Source organism: Sceloporus occidentalis, unplaced genomic scaffold (genome assembly GCF_023333645.1).
Source record: "Sceloporus occidentalis isolate IW3139 unplaced genomic scaffold, rSceOcc1.0.p SCAF_117, whole genome shotgun sequence".
In the NCBI taxonomy this organism is placed as follows: domain Eukaryota; kingdom Metazoa; phylum Chordata; class Lepidosauria; order Squamata; family Phrynosomatidae; genus Sceloporus; species Sceloporus occidentalis.
In genome coordinates this window covers 775,440-796,877 of record NW_028317097.1, presented here as the reverse complement: position 1 = coordinate 796,877, position 21,438 = coordinate 775,440, and the positions used below count along the sequence as shown (strand labels likewise).

Sequence of the window (21,438 nt, the reverse complement as noted above, 5' to 3'; positions counted from 1 at the left end):
CTTAGTCTCTTCAAGTTGGTAGAAAAAAAACTCTTGTGTTCAATCTTCTTTTCATAGATGTATGTGAGCCTGATAGCTCATGTGGCGTTAGTCCCCCTAGAGGAGACTTACGTCTGAGACGTTCAGCTGCCACTGATGTTGATGTGGACCTGGCCTTCCTGCTTGACAGCTCTGAGTCCACCACACCAGCTCAATTTGCAGAGATGAAGAAGTTTGTAGCCTATGTTGTTGGTCAGTTTGAACTTAGCTCCGATCCCAAATCTTCACTGCACCATGCCAGAGTCTCTGTGTTCCAGCATGCACCATATGAGCACCTGAGTAACAAAACCATCCCACCTGTGCAAGTAGATGTTGGGCTAACTGAATACACCTCGAAAGAGCAAATGCAGACCTTTATCCAAAGTAAGATGACCCAGCTTTATGGAACACGAGCACTGAACAGTGCCATCAGATACGTAGTAGAAAATGTGTTAGACATTGCTCCTAACCCAAGAGCCATGAAGGTCATATTCCTCATCCTAACTGGAGAAATAAAAGCTGACGAACTTAAGCAGCTACATCAAACAGTTGTTGAAGCCAAATGTAAAGGCTACTTCTTTGTTATTCTAAGCGTGGGGAAGAAGGTAAATGCTGGTCAGTTGTACACTTTGGCCAGTGAACCTCATGATGTTTTCTCCAAGAAGGCAGACAAACCATCTGAGCTGCATGAAGAGACACTGCTGAGATTTGGTATACAGCTACCAGGATTCATTAGCAGTAAGTATTGGGAAAGAATACTTGCATCATTCAGCTGTTTTAAGAAGAATGCTTTAATGTGTTCCATCAAACTTATATTAGGGAACTGATCATGTTACTACGTTCATAATCTATTATAACTTTAACAGATCACTCCATGGAGTTTTTTTAATTTTATTTATTCATAGGTGAGAATGCATTCCATCTCTCTCCTGAAATCCAGAAGCAATGTGATTGGTTCCAGAATGACCAGCCAGTGAAGACCTCAGTGCAACAGAACGAGAGTCGCGGAGATCTGTGAGTTCAAGCATTTATATTATGTGTTATGAAACATGTTCTGTAGCAGCATACAGTTTTTTTCCTAATAAAGCCTACATTTTTACTTTGTATTTATTATTTACCTTCATTTATTTGGTAGACTTAATGGTTTATCTAAATAAAAAGGCATTAAACAGTATGATTATAGTTTCCCTTGCCTTTGAATCCTCACACATATTGCCCTTTAGATGTGGCATTTGGCTGCTCAGTCTGTTACTAAAAAATATTTTTGTAGGATTGGAAAAGTTTAGTTCCCAAATATCAAGCGAAATAAGGGCTGAACTTTGTATATGCATTATGCAGAATGAACTAAGAGTTTCTTGTATAGGGATATAAGGGGTTTAAATGCTCCTCCAGACTCCTTCCCTTTATTGAATATAAAATTATATAAATAAGAAGACGATAGGGTGATACCAAGCACTAACCTGGGATGTGATGTCAGAAATACAACCTGTAACCAAGACAAATTCAAAAGTTGTTTGTCCTTCGTACTAAACTAAATTTCCTGAATCTCTATGCTTTAGCACAGGTGGTCTGAGACTTTAGTTAAATAATGTTTATTTAAATTGTGTAATTTTTAGCTATATATTTGTGAAAAGTTGATGACATTGAGAGAAATCCCTTTAATGAACCGAAAACATTTTTCGAATTCCAAACTGTTGCCAAATTGTCATAATATATGTGCATTCACTATTATGTTTCTACTTCAGAACACTCACAGCTGTAGTACCAGATGAGATGATGTCCAGTCAAAAGCCCGAGGTTCTGACAGTACGTACAACCACAGAAGCACCAGCAGGTAATTCTACATCTTACAACCTTCATCTCTTTGTTGTCAGGTAATACATAGTCATGAAAATAATCCAGCTTTGTAGATTCAAAACAAATTTTATTCCCAAAGGAGTGTAAGTGGGTGTTCAGAAATATGTGATCTCCAACTGATATTGATTCTTTACAAAACAGTACTCTATCGCCTTATAATTTAAGGTATTTTTAGATGTCTTTTAACATTAAAATACAGCTTAAATATTATGCTTTCAACATTTAAGTCAGCCAACGGTTTACATTTTTTTAGAACCCAGGCAAACAAGTCAGACCTTTTATCCCTGTAAGCAAAATGCAATGACATTGAAAGGTGCTGTGTTGAATGTAACATTTCACTTCTTCCTAAAGATATTACTTTATCAACACAAGATACAGGAACGTCAAGGACTGAGCTCCAGGTGTTGGATGTGACAGAGAACAGTGTACATTTGAGCTGGGCCAGCTCAGATCCCAATCAACCTCACCTCTATGATCTAAGTGTGACATCTTTGAGTAATCAAGCCCTAGTCCTAAAGCAGAATGTCACAGGCACTGATAGGATCATCGGAGGGCTAAAAAGTGGAGAGCAGTACCAGGTCACCATAAGTGGGCACCACCAGACTCTTGGGATGGTCATCTACCAAGCAACATTCAAAACCAGTAAGTATCACCGCATCTTCAGGGTCTAATAATTGAATCCAGTAAATAAATAAATAATTAAACACAACATGCAAATAATATCACTCAGACACAACAAGACTGTGCCACCAATTAACTGTGATGAGGTTTCATTACTTATTTTGTCTATCCTGCAGGTAATCCTCCGCCCAAGCCAGTAGCTGTAGATAATACTTACCTAGCTGGGAATACAGACCCACTGGACAGCCCGGAAATAGGTGAGAACAAATAGTCTAGGTTTTAAAAGAAAGATGACTGATTTTCACAGATAGTAACATTGACTTGGAAATAAAATATTTTATTGTACTGTAGTTTTAAGGAGTACAAGGTCTGGCTTCAGACTTACAAACAATAAGAAATAATTTTGACTATATGCATTCTAATAGGTTCCGTAATTTCACATTAATATGAATCTTATTACCTTTATGACTTAAAGATAGGTAAGGTCTCTCAACATTAGGAGCCATTTCCTTCACACTTTAAACAGTACATCTTAACTCCAGTTGGGAGCTTAGTGCATCTTCCTTCTTCTAGACTTACATTAATGCATTAATGTTTTTGAGCAATACATCTCATAGCTCTATCAATAATACTGCATTACAATATTTTAGCCGGTCTGAAAATTCCATATGTCAAAGTAATGATCTTGCATTTAGCAAAAAAGTCTAGAGCGTCATACTATTCTTCTATGCTCAGCTATTCTTCTATAGTATGGCATGGTGCTTCTGGGGGTGAGGGCACAAGAACCAAGCTTAAGCAGCTGGAATGTCCTTGTGGTGCCCTTCCAGACCCAAGCAGGAACCCGTGTCTCCAAGGGTATATTGGTTGTTGCAATGGTTGGCCCTTTCACATTCACTGTATGTTGCTTACTAAAGGGTTAATATTTCGTAACATCTCAGGGGCAGCACTTTACAAAGCTACATCCCAGGTATGGCGTTTCTTTCTTTCCAGCAGCAGGGGGGTGACGAGTCCAGCCCCCCCAACCTACAAGCAGCCTGCTTCTGCTTCTCTTTAACTGCTACTTTTAACCATCTGCACACTCTCTGAAATTCCGCTTTAACAGATCCTTGCGGGCTAGATCTGGACATGGGCTCCCAGTGCAAAGATGTTGAGGTTAAATGGTTCTTTGACAAGACAAACAAGATTTGCACTCAGTTTTGGTATGGTGGGTGCAATGGCAATGCCAATAAATTTGACACAGAAGCTGAGTGCCTCAGCAAGTGTCGAAAGATATGTAAGTATCAGCTCTTTGGATACATCCTAATACTTTTTTCCTTACTTGAAAATTGCACTTTTTCATTCTTAACCAAACACATTTCTTACTTCTCAGCTGGCACCAATTTGCAGCCACCAAGGACTACAATAATAACATTTTATTTCAGGGTTCTTTTTAAACCTTTTGTAAACCAGAGATCATAGTTGGGACACAACAGAAGAGTTGTTAGGCAAAAGGCATTGTAGCAGAAAAGGGGACATGCTGGTACACAGTGTTGAAGAATATAATAAGACCTTATAAATGCTGATTATTTCCTGAATTTCCACACATTTCCATCTCTATCCTTTTCAGATGCATATACATGGTTATAGTCATTTAAACCAGCCTGCCAGTTATTATATTGAATCTGGGTACATTAATATATCTTAAGCTAACTTATTTTCTACGCCATGTTACACTGTTAGAGTTGTGTTAGAATGAGACACTAAGGAGACACTACCCATCCATGTCGCTAACATCATCATTTACTTGGTGTCCTATGTGCATCATGCATAATTTCAACAATAAAACCATTCGTAATTATATAAATATTGGGAAGATTGATATTTTTTCAAAATAAAACATTGTGGAGGATTCTATGGGGAATGTATAATGATAAACACAATGTGCCACCCTTTCTTTCAAGAATATGGCCTGATTGTGTGTCAGTTTAATGTGTGCCACAAGCCGAACAGAAACATGGCTACCACACATGCCTTTAGCACCCCTTTCTTCCTCATTTCACCTCCCACCATTTGGCCTTTAACCTGTCTCTTAAACTTTTGTTTTCTTAATATTCATTATTTACCATTCAACTAGTGCCTCACATATTGCCACAACTATGTCACTTCTACCTAGTTCCTAGTTAATGTTAGGCCCCAATGTTTGTATGTATGTATATATACATATATATATACTGTATTTATATACACACACACATATATATATATTGTACACTAGTTTAGTACATTTTGGTACAGAACATATGAATATTCTGAATAACGAGTCAACAGAGATTACATTTCAGTTTTTGTTCCAAGCCAGCTGCATTATTTTTCTTGAATTTTCTTATTCTTTTACTAACCATTTTTTTCATTTCTTCTAGATCAGTTGGTGCCTGGGGTTTAATTCAATCACCTTAATATAAACCTTAAATATTGTGACATATTTCCCTTTTTTTTTTTTTTTTTAACCATCATTTTCCAGTCTTTAAATCATTCTCACTTCACCATGCACTAATTACTAATTAAATACATTTATTTTCCTCAACAGTGATCCAGAAAACTGTTCGGACACCAGCTTCAGAAGAGAAACAACTGCCAGGTAATTACTTCAGACGCTCATCAAGGAGGGCAAAGACTTCCAAACTACCCAGAGACAGGAGGCATCCACTACCCAAAGATCGTCCTTTTATGAAACGGACTTTAAAAAAAAAAGATTTAAAAATAAACACATTGATGGATCTGGGTAAAGAACCATCAGTAACCGACTTAAACCCTTAATGTTTCTATATCCGGATACTCCGGTCACCAGACTACTCCCGTGTATAGTCACAATACCAATTGTTCTACTTCCAAGGTTGAGATGTTAGCAACTATGTGATTTTAGGTTTCTTCCGACATTTATAAACAGTACCTTCAATAATCCACAATATTAAAGAAAGAAAGTTTATTTCCACATAAGCAGAGACTCAATATGTTAGATAGGCAGTTTCATGGAGTTGGTATCCAGTAGTTGGCTGGCATAGTTGTTTACAGTAATTTTTTGGAAGACATACGCATTAAGTAACTCTTGTAGGAAAGGTCTCTTATCTATCTGCAGTGTTAGTGGTAAACAGTTGTGGTCATATGTCTTAACAAAGAGGAAGCTGTTGATCGTCAAGCGTGTTACTGAACTTCTGAAGTGTGCGCAATTTAGGACTGCGCGCACAATTCCCAAAAATCCTCCAAGACCTCTTCAAGGTCCCAAAGCTGTGAAAGAGTTAATGCAAAATCTGCTTTCCATTTTTTTCTCTTTTTTTGGAAGTGGGGGAGACTTCCTTTGTTTCTGTCCCAGCAGAGTATTCCCAAGGAATTGTTTCAGTAAATACAAAACACATATGTGAAAAAAATCTGTAGCTTGTTTTCGCAAATATTTCATTAAAATGATTCATGGATCTGTTTTCAGTTTTGGTCATGTAAGCTGGTCCCAAACAGATGCAAACTCAATAAAAAAAAAGAACAAAAACGATAATAAATTAAAGCACATGTGATGTATAATACTTGCGCCATTTGTAAAAGCTTCGAGAGAAAAGGCTTCTCAGATCTCAGACATTTTCATTGCTTAAAAGAGAGGCAGGACATTTTATTAACACTAGGTATTACTCGTTAAACAGGATCACATACATGAAATGAAACAATAATTCTAAGGTTGTCTTAACTTTTCAGGCTTATTTAAAGATTTTGCTCATCTGGTATGAAGACATTTTGTTTATGGAAGGTCCAGACTCCACTACCCGGAGACATTTATAATACAGCTGAATCTATATATTTTGCCTGGTAGATGTAAAAGAATGAAAAATGACATTTAATTGCTATTTAGGAGTTCCATAAAAAAGCGATCAGATAAAGGTTTGTTTTTACATTGGAGTAATATAGTGGTAAATTATAGCTACCTGGCACCTTCCAAAGCTCCAGGACGCAAAATTATATATATAATTGAAAACCCTTGATTCCTTTGATGTTGTAAACCAAGTGAAATATACATTTCTTTGGTGGGACACACACAATTGTTGGCAGCAGTATATCCTTAGTAAATAACTGTTTTTCATGTATTCACTTGGCTCTTTATTGTAAATTCTTGGCATAGGTTAACGAACCAAGATAACCTTCAAGTATGTATTAAATGACAGATCATGGACATCAGTGAGACCTATTTGTATGATAAGAAACATTTGTAAAAATAATTGGATGGTTTTATTTTCTAAACCACACAATTTTAAGTGAAGACGAGAAGAAATATTTGAAGCACAGTTAGTTTCTCCTGCAAAAAGTGTTGGTTTGATCAATGAGAAGACGTTCAAGAAGTCAGCGTATTTTAGAAATATATTATGCTGGACCAACTCTGCCCTAATTGCAAGAGAAACCATAATGGCTTATTTACTTTAAATGTCCCCATTCCACAGCTCTGTGGGATATGATGGTGCTATGATAATCCATAAATAATGTTTCAGCTCACCGACATACTTACTTTTTAATGAAGAAATTCCCCCGTGTCTTCGTTTTATCTTTCTGCAAAAATCTCCTTCTCCCAACAACCTTATTTACCTAACTTTTCGTATGGATTAGTAAATATTATAACACAAGCCAGGAAGGTGTAAACACCATAACAAGGATATGAGTTCAAATACATCAATGAAAAGGCTAGCACCATATATTTTATAGATTAAATATGGTTTTGGACAAAGTGCAATTGTACAGCAATCTCTACTTTCCCCTTGGAAGTAGTTGAATACACTAGACATATGGGATATCTGGTCTATCTGGGTGGACAAAACCAGTGCTGGCACATAAATAAAGATTTTGGTGTAAGATCTTTTTTATACAGCTATGCCCCTTCATTTAAAGATGAGTTATTTGACCTGGAATTATATAAATTTTCTACAAATTACCTGGTCCCATCTCATAAAGAGCCATTAAGCCATATCTGCATATTATAAGAGTCTATGAAAGCCAGAAGCACATGTCAGGGTTCTCATTCAGTTTAAAGCAATATATACTGTAAGAACAATCCCACCTATGACATCATCTTTCCATCATGGATGTAAACTATAAAATGATGCTTGAACAATCTTGAAATTGAACCAGGAACATCCTAAGCACGTGTTTTTGGCTATAACCGTGTATGAATTTCATAGTATATAGCCCTCTGTATACACACAATACAGATCATCCATATAAATAATGGTTGCATCTTTTATTATGAAGAATAAATCCCTCCCAGTACCCTGTAACTTAAGATACATATATAAATCCATATACCTCAATGTACTCTGGAGTCTTTTTATATAGAGAGCCAAGGCATTACGCAGAATATGTTATCACTTAGACGTCTTCATTCACATATGTTACTGACCACGTATGGAGAAAGTACCTTGGCACAGTAACATCTAACACCTTAAACACCGGAAACGCGTGCATCGGTATTCCAAAACTATGCGTCATCTGCCGGTCAGGCATTCAGATGCCAAAAGTATATTTTTATTGCTTAGAGATAAAACATTTACATAACGAGCCAAAACTAGATTAAAACCAGGCCTCGCTGTATCAGATTTAGACTTGAGATGGAATTTCTTTCTTTATGGTGAAGGCAAATTTTGGATCAAATCACCTTTGGGGAGTGTCCATAGCAGTCACAATTTCAAGGATTTATGACAAAGTGGAACGTATTTGGTTTCAATAATCAAATTGATGGGAATAACAGAGCCAAGTAGTAATCTAATTGAGATTATGCATTAGGCACAGAGTTACCAAGCATATTAATAGTGTACTTCTTGTAAATGTCGGATGTTTTGGCTGCGGAGCCCGGCGGTGCTATTTTCTATGGGGTTTTTCGCTCTTTTTAAAAAGAAAAAAAAATCATCTCCTAGCTTTTCTATTTACTGCAGGTCAGAGCTTTTTGAAAGTGAATAAACAAGTTATCGATTGTTAGATTTTCATGTGTTGTAAACTACAGAGTGAATAGATTAGGTCATTTGCAATTTAAATACCTGATCCTTTATTCTTTGATGGGGGGGGAACGTGTAGTCTATAAATTATTTGGGCTTTATCTATAAATGAAGGGGATACATATCTGGAACTCCATGGCTTTCATAATTAAGAATAGAGGTTCCGTCGATAAAGCTTTGTACAATCTCTAATGCCAAAAAAAAATATGAATTTGTATTTTTATTGAGTGTGGTTTTATATTGCTTATAGGTTTAGAGATCTGTAATTTGCAGAAAGAGGAGGGAACCTGCAGGAAATTTGAACTGAAGTGGCACTATGACAAAGAAACCAAGAGCTGCACCAGGTTCTGGTATGGTGGCTGTGGAGGCAATGCTAACCGGTTCAACACACAGAAAGAATGTGAAAAGACCTGTATCCCAGGTAAGAGCTTCCACCAACATATTCTCATAAAAGCTTGCGATCTAATGTGTATGTTTACATCATCAGGATAAGTAGTGGGGTACCAATCATATGTAAGGGACTTTTATGATATAATCATTGTTTTAACCTTTTACTACTAGTATAAACCTAAGTCCTTCCTTTGGGCACGCAAGCAACCAAGAATTAAGAATCCCTATAAAAATACAAATGGTTTACAGTCTGGCATTGATTCAAATATCTAAACAGGAATAATATGTCTGATGTACATTTAAAAATGTTAAATTAATCAGAGTAAATGGAACATTCATTTTTATAATCTTGAACTGTTTAGTTCAAACAAGTCGTATGTATTTTCACAGTCTCTCGAACTAATAGCATTATGGAAGTAAGGAGGTTTTTTTTATTGTACTAATTAGGATGATTTTCACAAACCATTAGTTTGATGAGACCATGAGCGGTCAGCTACCAAGTAGTCTTGTGTCTGAAATATACCAAGCAGTGGGTAGAGTTGATCTTAGTTTAAGGTCATTCTACAGTGCACCATGCTTGAAAACCATGTAATGACTTTACTGGCTGCATATTCCTCTCTGGAAAACCAAGATCACATCCATCATTCTCATCAGTTATATTTTTGTGTGGGTATAACAAATTCTTTAGTTAAAATAAAATTAGTCTGAATCATTGTTAGGAGATGACTCATTAAACATATTCATAAATGAGAAAATAGGTTTTTATTTATGGAGGCCAAACAGAAGCAAATGTGGAGGAATGAAAGCTCCAATCACAGTTTCCTTTTCTAAACATTCTAAACATACACATCCATTATTCCCTCTCAATCAAATTTTAATTTACCAGTCACTGCACTGCTCCTCTCACTTTTAATCACCCTCTTTTTTTTTTACTCTTTACAGTGCCTTTGAATCCCGCTGTGGTCTCTGCTATTGGAACATAAGGAGATCACAAAAATTACCTCTCTTGGGGAGACAGCCCACCATGTACTGCCCCTCTTCTTCCAGTCTACCCTAGCCAGCTAACCCCCTCCACTGGGTTAGGGGCTTACAGGATTTATCAATATGGTGCTAATTCTTCTGTGGACTTGGTGACAACTGCTGCTGGCATCTTAAACCCTTTCACTGATGGAGAGAGAGCAGCTCCACTCCCTGTTGCTATGTGGAGCAACGGTCGTTGAGTCTCTGCAACAATGAAAGGGTTACCTGGCACTTACATAGCAGCAAGTACTTTTAAGGTTTTACCCTTTCTTTATGGCACACATGCAACCCCAGCTGCCTATCCAAAAACACCTTACCCTTCTGAACAACTCCTGACGCCACCCTGAACTGCTTCATGTTTCAGCCTCTCCTTTCATCGCTCCATGCTCCAGAATAATATTAAGTTCTTCACTATCGGGGTGACTTACAAGTTGTGAGTTCCACTTGTAGTGAAAGAGTCAAGTAGAAGAATATTGAGATATCCTATAGTATAAAGCACTTAACTTTCACATTCCTTCTCACCTGCTCAGCATTGCATAGTGAATGCACATGTCCTCACCTTAAGCTAAGCTGGTGCCTTGGAAAATGACAGGTTTTAACCTCTACCCTGCCAGTGTCTCTTGCAATGCACTGCACAGCTATGGATTGCAGGTATCACTGGCAAAAAAAGGGTTTAAGCCCTTTAGGTTTTACCACTTTTTAAAATGTAGAAATTGCATTTGGCAGCCTTAGGGCTCAGTCAATGCACTGCCGCCAAAGCCAATACAGAAGAATGCAACTTTTCTACTTTTGGGTATATTTTTTCTACTTTGGGGTTGGAAAGCTATAAAATTGGTAATGGGGGCATTCATGTTCTGATATGTTTTATGATTTTTTTTAAATAAATGGAGTTGTTACAAAACATGTTTGAATAAAGGCTGAAGAGGTGTTACATGCCTGTGTCTTTCTTCCTTTTTAGATTTGCAAGAACTTGGTATTTGCACACAAAAAAAATTCAATGAAGCAAACAACACATTGGGGATTAAATTACTAGGCATTGACATAACCTAACCTGTACATGTAATACAGTACTAAGAAAGCACCATAGCATCTACCCTGGTGCTGACTGTACAGAATAGCAGATCTTCACAAGTTGGCTTGTAGAAAGTAATTAAAAAATGCATTTAACCCTTTAAGATCATGTGGTAGGAGGTGTTACCCCTAGATCAAATGTTCAAGTCAATGTCCGAGTTGACTTACCGGTAATTGGAAAATCTGTCAACACATGAATCCAAGATCAAGCCTATGAAGATGCAAACTTGTAGAGGACAAGAGTAAGGTCATAACATAAATTACAATGTTTTTGTGTATATGGGCCATTTACTAAGTCCAAAGACTGTTAGCACATTCCCCTGGTGACTCTGATTGTGTCCCTGATAGGAAAGACACAAGATAATTATATACCAATGGTTTAGGAATGTGAATTCACTACAACCTGGAGGTGAATCACTGCTCCTTGGCAGCATCCATACTGCTCTAATACATTAATGAAACATTCGATTTCATAATGGTGTTTATTTATCTAGTTGTACAACTTGAAAATATTACATTTTTTGTGTACAGAAAAAAAGTTAAAACAAATTACTGGGAATTGTTTGAGATTTAAGCTTCTACAAGATAACCCACAATCAAGATGTGGAAAAAGTAGGGTGAAGCAATAGTTAATAGGGTGCAATTTTGAGGAAGAAAACAAGCTGTTTTAAAATGCAGAACATTACAAGGAGTGCAGGGCCTGAGAGGAGAAGGCTCAACGGTAATGTGAGAAGCAGCCAGCAGTGATTTAAAACATACTTACTTTAACGTCCTTACATACATGAAATAAAACAGGGGGCTATGCATGACTCATCTTTATTGAGGTGGACATTGTGAGGCCAAACAGATGGAGAAATTAATTTTAAACTTGAGATATAATGCGTTGAATAGACCCATTGTCCTAGTGGTATGAAATGCGACTAAACTAATGTCCCCTGAGTCAGTGTGTCCAAGAGCTATTCTTCCCATGAGTCATGTCATCCTACACTTAGATTTGAGAACCTCAGAACTTCTTCCATGAGTCACTGTGTTTGTGGGTTGACAAGATGTTTGCTTCCTCAACCTACAAATGTACAAGAATGCTGTCAATATGAATTATGGATTATAATAAGAACCATATGTAGTAAAGGCAACCATGATTCCGAGATATATTCATTGTTTGAAAACCATTCCATGATACAGAGCATTTGTTGGTGGTTGTGTTAGTAGCCAAAAATCTCAGGTGATACAGGACATTATTTCGATTTAACCCACCTTATGCTTTAAGGCATGCCATGTCATCTATAGAGTTGGTTAAAGCTTATAATTGGCTAATTCTTTAATGTTACATTTATTGTACTCAGCCAAAGGAAATCATCAGAGATAGAAAAGTGAACTTTTTTAGTGTTTAACTCACGAGTGCTGAAAGAGTTAAAACTACACACGAGAAATGAAAAAATGGGAATATCTGTGTGAGAGTTTGTTTAACATTAGAGAAAGAGAGAGAATGAGAGGGGTGGAGGGGTTAAAAGGAGCTAATGGAAAACTGAAATGCTTTCCAAGATCAGCTTATTAAAAAAAGTAAGGCAGGAAATGGAGTTCTCTCTATACATTGTTATGCCCTTGTTGCTATGGAAACGTCTCAATAAAACAACATGATTTTCTAATTTTTATCCAAAAACTGTAAATCAGCTCAAAGATTTGTGTGAACTGCTCTTTGCTGTAGAAATGTCCAGGGATATTCATTCACATCATTCAGATAATCAGTACAATTGAAGAATAATAGACAAGTTCGCATTATACAACTAAATCCTGTATTTGTCCTACAATAAATTTGAATGCAAAGAGGCCCAGACACACTAGGCTTTCAGGCAAGGCCACCATCTAAACATTTTGGTCCAAGTATGAACATAGGAAATTCCCAGGGCAGGCTACGTGAAGCTCTCACTATAGGGTCCGGGCTAGCGGCACATAAGGCTATGGGTATATGCATGTAGAGAAGGGCTAGCTCCAAACCGACTTTGGTGGGTGGCGAGTCGCAAGGATTGGGAAGGAAGTGGGTGTTAAATAGGAGGGGGTACCACAACAATACGGCATGCATGAAATGGGACACATGGAAAACTACAGGGCAGTATTTATTTAGTTATACGTCTCTTCATTTACCACTTTCTAACACAACTTATTTATCACAACTTACCCCAACATGAAAACAGGGTTGATTCATTAAACAATTCAAGTTTTAAAGAGCACAAACTTAGCAAAAAGCATACTGAAAACAATCAATATATTGCAAGAATATTTGATTTATATGTTACGTTATTAATTATAGTCTATTTGGTAGCCTACATTAGCATCTGAATCAAACGGGTTAGATTTTCTTTTTGTTGAGGAGCATGATAATAATTGCGTGTAAGGCTATCATCCCAGCACAGCGGATTACACACTATCAGTATCAGCTATCTCCCATAGTGACCAACTGGCTTGTATCTCTGTGCCAAAGGATATTTAAACACGCGTCATTACCCTAACAGTAAGTAAAAGAAAAATAATCACTAATGTGTATCGTTATTTTCAAGACACGCAATACTCGAACTTCTAACTATTACTGTAGAATCCTTTGACCCATTTACACATTGTGGCAAGCTATCGTCACAATCGGGCTCAGGATCCTACCCTGTGTCTCTAGAACAAGGCCTTGGATATGGATATATGTAATTCATATGATCAGAATGTCACCGAGCCCCTGGCTACATTTTGCTCTTTATATAAATAGTTTGTTTTGGACTTGCGCTGCTGTATACAGATCAGCCTCTGTTCTTTGAGCAGAGGGATTATCTAATGTGGGAGTTTAGAATAGCATAAAACAGTAACATTTGTGTGTGACATAGGCATCCTGCGTTAATCTAATGATTTATTAATTGACTAAGACTTAATTGACTTAGTCCTTATGTCTATAAATCTCTAGAGTAAGCAACCATAATTTAGTGTCAATTGTTTGCATCATTTCATTGTATTTTATCCTTTATTACCTCTAGAAAATTATATTAACTACAATAATGGGGTAGATGGTGAGGGGTATATGTTCACAGAATTTATCTCTCCACTCTTTGCATGGGACAGTCCCAATGATGGCACTCTATCAGACTGTGGGATTGAGATCCCGAATCCCGCTGTCCCGCCAATCTCTCAGCAAGACAGCAGGATTCGGGATCTCAATCCCACAGTCTGATTTAATTCTACTGTGTCTGAGAACTCACTTCCCCATGACGCTTAAGATACCATACTGGCTGAGAGAGTCGTGAGAAATGTAGTTTTAATTAATCTACCCTGCGTCTGCAGCATGCAAACTGTGTGTCTGCCCAGGCGGGGACTCTTCACCTGTGAAGGACCAGCTGCCAAAGTGAGGAGGAAGAGACCAGCGAGAGGGTGAGGAAGACAGCAGACCAAACCTACTGTTTCTTCCTCCCCTGTTGTCCAGTGGCCCCCCGGCCATGTCTATACTGCAAATGATACCAAAACATAAACATTCCTTTCTAATATTAAAAGTTTTATGGCTCCTATTCAATTTGTCTCTTCCAGCATACTTGTACATCCGGTGAGAACATTTTCCCTTTTTTTCCACATAAATACACCTAGGGTCTGCTGCCTTTTCCTTTTATTATTATAATATAATTTTACATTGAAGATGTATATAGAATGCCTTTTTTTAACACAAGGCATGGCATATAGTTCAAGTCACCAAAGCCTAAGGTACAGGTGTACCTGAAACCAATATTGTCCGTCTAAAATTTTACTAATAACATATATGGCATTAAGTCCAATTCTGAGGCTAATCTTCATGAGGAATTTCAGTAGCTGGAACCTTGTGCATTTTAATGTTTTACTGTATTTTGCATCTGATAACTTCCCTTTATTCTTAAAAAGTTACCAATACTTCAGGTGTTATTTGTTTTCTCTTACCCATTTAGATAATTTCTGGGTCAAGCCAAACCAGGGGCAAGCCATGAACCCCCAGTTGTAGGGTGGTAGCAGTGTGCCACATAGAGCATGAGCTGTGTCAGTTGCACTGATGATGGGAGAGTGAGAGAGATAGCGTATGAATGTCGGTGTGTATGAATATTCAGGTCTATGGTGTCTGAGAGTGTGTATTTGTATATGTATGATGGTAGAGTCAGTATGTACTAGTGTATGATCTAAGCATGTGTTAGATATGATGTTAGCGTGAGTGTGTGTTACTGTATGCCATCAGAGTATACATGTGTTAATGTATTTAATTGTTATTAAATGGTGTTAATATATGCAGTATGCATGAGAATAGCAGGGGAGTAACTAGAAACCACAGGCAAAAATTGACCCCTGGGGTCTCCAATTTCACTAAGCAATATGTCCCACTGTCAGGAACTGGGTCCATACAGACGACTGTACTGCCCCAGAGCGCCCAAGGATGGAGAAATGCAGGGATTCCACGTGCAGAAGCGGAGTCACAGAATAGGGCCTGGTGCAGGGCGACGGCACTTACCCGGGTGGTGAGCATCTAGGGTTGTGCAGCCACATACTAGCGCCCTGACATAGCAGCGGATGTTGTCCAGAACGAAGCAAAGTGATATCCTGCAGGCACCCTGGAGCAGGCATGAGACGCAGCACTAGAATCATGTGCGGGATGCTTCAGGCTGGGAGTGTGGAAAGCTAATCAGAGTACAGAAGAAACATAGCAAGCAAGGGGGACAGAGCAAGTAGCATAACAAACAAGGTATACATAAATACAGGACTATGTCATAATAATTGGGGATTATATGGCCATACTATGCTTAGCCCACCACTACGCCAAAGTACTCCAGTATACGGTGGGTCCTAACGCTAAACCCTGCCTACAGAGGTACTAAACAAACCAAACATGAAATCTAAACACATATCAGAGAGACATACCTGTAGACTGCAGACTGAGACAAACATAACGGGTGGGGCACACCTTATAAAGAACAGAGCTGAAGCAAAGTGCAGAACTGGAATCAAGGAATCAGAAGCACAGAACAAAGCATATGGAAATCCAGGAATGGATCACAGCAAAGGGGAAACTTTAGCAAGACGGGAGAACAAGAGAAGCAGCTCCGCAGCCTGAATGGAGCCTGACACCCACAGTGCCATCTTTACTATAAACAGCTTGTTAGCTGCACATTTGCCCCAAGCAGCTTATCAATGGCATCCTAACCCCCAAACATTGTATTTGTGCCATCTTTGCACCAGCTTGTCAGTGCCCCCAAACAGCTTATATACGCCATCATTGCCTTCAAGCAGCTTGTCTGTGCCATCATTGTTCCCAAACAACATGTCTGTGCCCTCTTTGCCCATTGCCCCCCTTACAACATATACTCTGGCACAAATATGTAAACACACGTACACAAATTACGCACACATACACATACACACATACACATTCGATTCTTACACACTCCGTCTCACCCCACTTACACATAATTGCTCACACACAATTACATATCTATGCTCAAACACACAATTACACTTTCATGCTCACACACACACGATTACACATCCATGCTCATACACACAATTATAGATTCATGCTCACACACACATACACACATTTGCACATACATGCTCACACACACAATTGCACATTCATGCTCACAAACACAATTGCACATCCATGGTCACACACAACTACACATCCATGCTCAAACACACAATTCCACATGCATGCTCACACACAAGTATACATAGACATACATGCTTACATACTGTCATACCTGCCGTGTCCGCCGCGGTCCCTCGCCGGTCTGCCGCTGGTGGGCGGCGCTTGCGCGCTGACGCGCTCCCGTCTCCTCGGTATGACGTGCCAGCGGCACGTACACTGAGAGGACGTGCCGCGGGCACGTCTTCTTGGTGTACTGTGCGCGCGGCACAGAATGAGGGGCGCGTCGATGTGGCGCGTCCACGACGGACGCATGATGACATGCGAGCCGCCATGGCACGCCCACGACGCACCAGTGATCATGAGCGAGCCGCCGCGACGAGTCGGCGGCACTCGCAGGGTTATGAGCGGGTTGCCGCGACTCGTTCGCGGGGCTCGACTTCGGCGGCATCTGCCGATGTGGCACACCCGCGGCGCTCGCGGGTGTAGCACACGCAGATGTCGGTTTGTTTATTTATTTTTCGCGCCGACGCCATTAGTGTGCGCCGGTCGCGATGACGTCTTCCTATGTTGTTTCTTTTTGGTTGCTATGGTGTTTCCCGCCCTTCTTCCTATTTTAACCTCCTGTTCCATTAGTTCATTGCCCGTTCAAAGAGTCACTGTTGTGTATCTCTGGGTTATCGTGAGTTTCTGATTGATCTACGTGTTCCTGACCTTGGCTTTGTTTTCTGACTTCGATTCCGTGCTGCCTGCCCCGACTTTGGCTTGTATATTGACCTTGATCCTGTGCTGCCTGCCCCGACTTTGGCTTGTATATTGACCTTGATCCTGTGCTGCCTGCCCCGACTTTGGCTTGTATATTGACCTTGCTCCTGTGCTGCCTGCCTCGACCGTGGAACTTCCTATACCCGTTGTGCTGAGCTACGCTACCGTCTCTGCTTTGTGGGTGCATAATCCGTGTTGTCCTAGGTCCCGCATAACACATTGAACGGGCCAAACATGGACCCCGCGGAGATGGCAAGTGTTCTCTCCCGTCAGGAGCTGCAAGAACAACTGCTGACGTCTCATTCTTCCCAGCTGCAGTCGCTGTCGCAAAAAATGGACACCATGACAGAGTTGCTCCGGTCTATGGCGGCTGCACCACCCACCAGGTCCCCTTTTGCACCAAGGGAACCCAGTCCCGATGAACAGGATCCTACAGCACGGTTACCACTCCCAGACAAGTATTCGGGAGAACCCAAGGAATGCAGAGGATTCCTGAATCAATGCCTTCTGCACTTCCGGAACAATCCTCGGGTTTTTCGTTCACATGCCAAACGAGTTTCCTTCATCATCTCGTTACTAAAAGGCGAAGCATTACTCTGGGCCTCTCCCTTGATTGAGCAGGGTTCAGAGCTACTCGATGACTGTCATGCCTTCATGGAAGCCCTGCGGTCTGTCTTTGATATGCCTGGCCGTAGAGAGACTGCAGAAGCCTCCTTGCTGGAACTCCAGCAAGGACATAAGACTTTGGCCCAGTACACCATCGAATTCCGCACTCTGGCATGTGAGCTCAAATGGGATCCAGGGGCCTTGAGAGCAGCATACCGTAAAGGACTAAATGAGAGAATAAAGGATGCGCTCTTATTTCATGATCCACCATTTGACCTAGAGGAGTTTATCGCTCTGTGTCTTCGCGTCGATAAACGCATCCAAGAAAGGAACACAGAGAAAGAGAGAAACCGCAAGTCTCGTCCCTACACGCCTCAGTCCTCGCCCCTGCCACCACCGATCGTCACCAGGCCTCCTACTGACGAACCCATGGAGATAGGCACCATACGCCATCTCTCGGACACAGAAAAGACCCGAAGGAGGAACCTCGGCCTTTGTTTATACTGCGGACAAACAGGTCACCTCCTGCGTTCCTGTCCCGTACGTCCGGGAAACGAAAGGGCTTAGGGAGCAGTCGAGGAGAACCCCTAAGCGCGACTATTTCCACTCCTCCAAACCGCATGTTGCTTTCCATATCGCTTAGGTGGCACGACCACACTGTGGTCACCCAAGCGTTCATAGACTCTGGTGCGGCGGGAATGTTCCTCGATGAACAATGGGCAGCACAACATCGCGTGCCCCTGCGTACTAAGAAAACACCCTCAGTCGTTACTACCGTAGACGGCACCCTGTTGGGTCCAGGCGTAGTCACCCGAGAGACCTCGCCCCTTACCATGTTCATCGGAGCTACCCACAAAGAAACCGTAGTGTTCGAAATAATCCAGTCCCCGCATGCGCCTCTCATATTGGGCTACACCTGGCTGCAAACCCACAACCCACGTATCGATTGGCAAAGAGGAGAGATCTTGGCTTGGAGTCCCCGATGTCACCGTCTTTGCTCCGTTCCATGTCGACGAGTAAACCTTGTCCTGGAAATCAAGCCTACAGATCCCAAACTCCTGGTACCCAAGCAGTATTGGGACTTCCTGGATGTTTTTTCCAAAAAACAAGCCGAACGACTACCTCCCCACAGGCCTTACGATTGTGCCATTGACTTGCTGCCTGATACCATGCCGCCTAGAGGGCGTACCTACCCGTTATCAGAACCAGAAAACGAAGCACTGGAACAATACATAAAAGAGAGCCTGGAAAAAGGGTTCATACGGCCCTCCTCTTCACCTGCCGGTGCCGGCTTCTTCTTTGTGTCCAAAAAGGAAGGATCGCTTCGACCTTGTATTGACTACCGAGGTCTGAATCGCATCACCGTTAAAAATCGTTACCCCCTTCCTTTGATCACTGAAATCTATGACCGGTTGAAAGGAGCCACGATTTTCACAAAACTGGACTTGAGGGGAGCCTATAACCTGATCCGCATAAAGGAGAACGATGAATGGAAAACCGCGTTCAATACACGATTCGGCCACTACGAGTACAGAGTCATGCCCTTTGGTCTCTGCAATGCACCAGCGGTGTTCCAGGCGTTTGTCAACGACGTGTTCCGAGACATGCTACTCACGCACGTAATCGTATACCTCGATGATATCCTCGTGTTTTCGCCCAATCTCGACATCCATCGTAAGCATCTCCGTTCCGTACTGCAGAGACTACGCGACAATGGCTTATATGCGAAAGCCGAGAAATGCGTATTCGAACAACACAGCCTTCCCTTTCTGGGATATATCATCTCTGGCAAGGGATTGGAGATGGACCCCGCTAAACTGACGGCTATCACAGACTGGCCGATTCCACGAACCGTGAAAGCGGTCCAGCGGTTTCTGGGTTTCGCGAACTACTACCGGCGATTCATCCGGAACTATGCCAGTATCGCAGCTCCCATCACCGCTTTTACTAAAAAGGGAGCAAACCCCAAGGTCTGGTCCAGCGAGGCCATAAAGGCGTTCCACCTGCTCAAACGAGCATTCATCTCAGCCCCTGTGCTACAACGCCCGGATCCTGCCCTTCAGTACATTCTGGAGGTAGATGCATCAGAGAACGGTGCGGGAGCTGTCCTGTCTCAACGTCATCCGACCACTTCCAAATGCCTCCCTTGCGCCTTCTTCTCGAAGAGCTTTTCCTCTGCCGAACGCAATTACGACGTTGGGAACAGGGAGCTGCTAGCAGTGAAACTCGCCTTCGAAGAATGGCGACATCTCCTCGAAGGAACTAAACAACCCGTCGTGGTCATGACAGACCATAAAAACTTACAGTACATAGAAAGTGCACGGCGAATGAATCCACGACAAGCGAGATGGGCCCTGTTCTTCACCAGATTTAACTACGTGATGACCTACAGACCCGGCTCACAAAACAAAAAAGCAGATGCCCTCTCCCGACAGTTCGACTGTCACCACGACTCCCAACAAGAAGAACCCATCATTCCACAAAAACGCATCCTTTCCTTTCTGTCCTCTGCCATCATGGCTAAGATCCGTATACAACAGGCCCACATCACCGCATCTCAAAGACCCCCTGCGGGACGTCTATTCGTACCACAACGCTTTCGCACCGCAGTCCTGCGTTGGGGACATAACTCATCGCTCGCTGGTCACCCCGGCACGCGTAAAACGGAGTTCCTGTTACGGCAAACGTTCTGGTGGCCTTCCTTGTCTCATGACGTAAACGCGTTCATAGCCGCCTGTCCCCAGTGCTCTCGTCACAAGACACCACACTCCCGTCCCCACGGCCTGTTGTTACCTCTCCCTGTGCCTAGGACTCCCTGGACTCATATTTCCATGGATTTTATAGTAGACCTCCCTGTCTCACGAGGACACACCACCATACTCGTGGTAGTGGACAGGTTCTCTAAACAGGCTCATTTTGTCGCGCTACCCCGACTTCCCACAGCAGCACAACTGGCAGACGTCTTTATACGAGAGGTGGCTCGGTTGCATGGCCTTCCCCTACACGTGGTCTCAGACAGAGGTCCACAATTTATTTCCCGGTACTGGCAAGCCCTCTGTCATAGACTGGGCATTCGCATGCACCTCACGTCTGCCTACCATCCTCAATCCAACGGGCAAACGGAGCGTACCAATCAAACCCTTAAGCAATACTTGCGTTTGTACATCAACGACAGGCAAGACAACTGGTCTTCCCTCCTACCCTTGGCCGAGATGACCTATAACAATTCCCTGCACACTGCCTTACAGTGTTCTCCCTTTTTTGCTGCTTTAGGGTACCACCCTGTCGTCCTACCTCCTCCTTCCTCGTCCCGTGGTGGAGGTTTACCGGCAGTGGAAAAACGGGTATCCGACCTGCGGGAACATTGGAGGAAGCTGGGTGCACAATTGGTGAAAGCTCAGGTTCGAGGCAAGAAAGCTGCCGACAAGGGACGCGCTCCTTCCCCTCGTTATAGAGCCGGTG

General features: G+C 41.5%; 1 protein-coding gene across 1 annotated transcript in view; it reads left to right on the top strand.

Moving 5' to 3' along the window:
- The window catches only part of LOC149282390 (collagen alpha-3(VI) chain-like), a 38,769-nt gene extending 28,901 nt beyond the window's left edge, over positions 1 to 9,868 (top strand). The window contains exons 36-44 of the mRNA XM_089498265.1: positions 58 to 756; positions 924 to 1,032; positions 1,764 to 1,852; positions 2,227 to 2,517; positions 2,673 to 2,753; positions 3,599 to 3,769; positions 5,063 to 5,113; positions 8,746 to 8,916; positions 9,828 to 9,868. Coding sequence (XP_089354391.1) covers positions 58 to 756; positions 924 to 1,032; positions 1,764 to 1,852; positions 2,227 to 2,517; positions 2,673 to 2,753; positions 3,599 to 3,769; positions 5,063 to 5,113; positions 8,746 to 8,916; positions 9,828 to 9,868 — 1,703 coding nt within the window. The remainder of the gene's footprint in view (positions 1 to 57; positions 757 to 923; positions 1,033 to 1,763; positions 1,853 to 2,226; positions 2,518 to 2,672; positions 2,754 to 3,598; positions 3,770 to 5,062; positions 5,114 to 8,745; positions 8,917 to 9,827) is intronic.
- Positions 9,869 to 21,438: the final 11,570 nt, after the last annotated feature.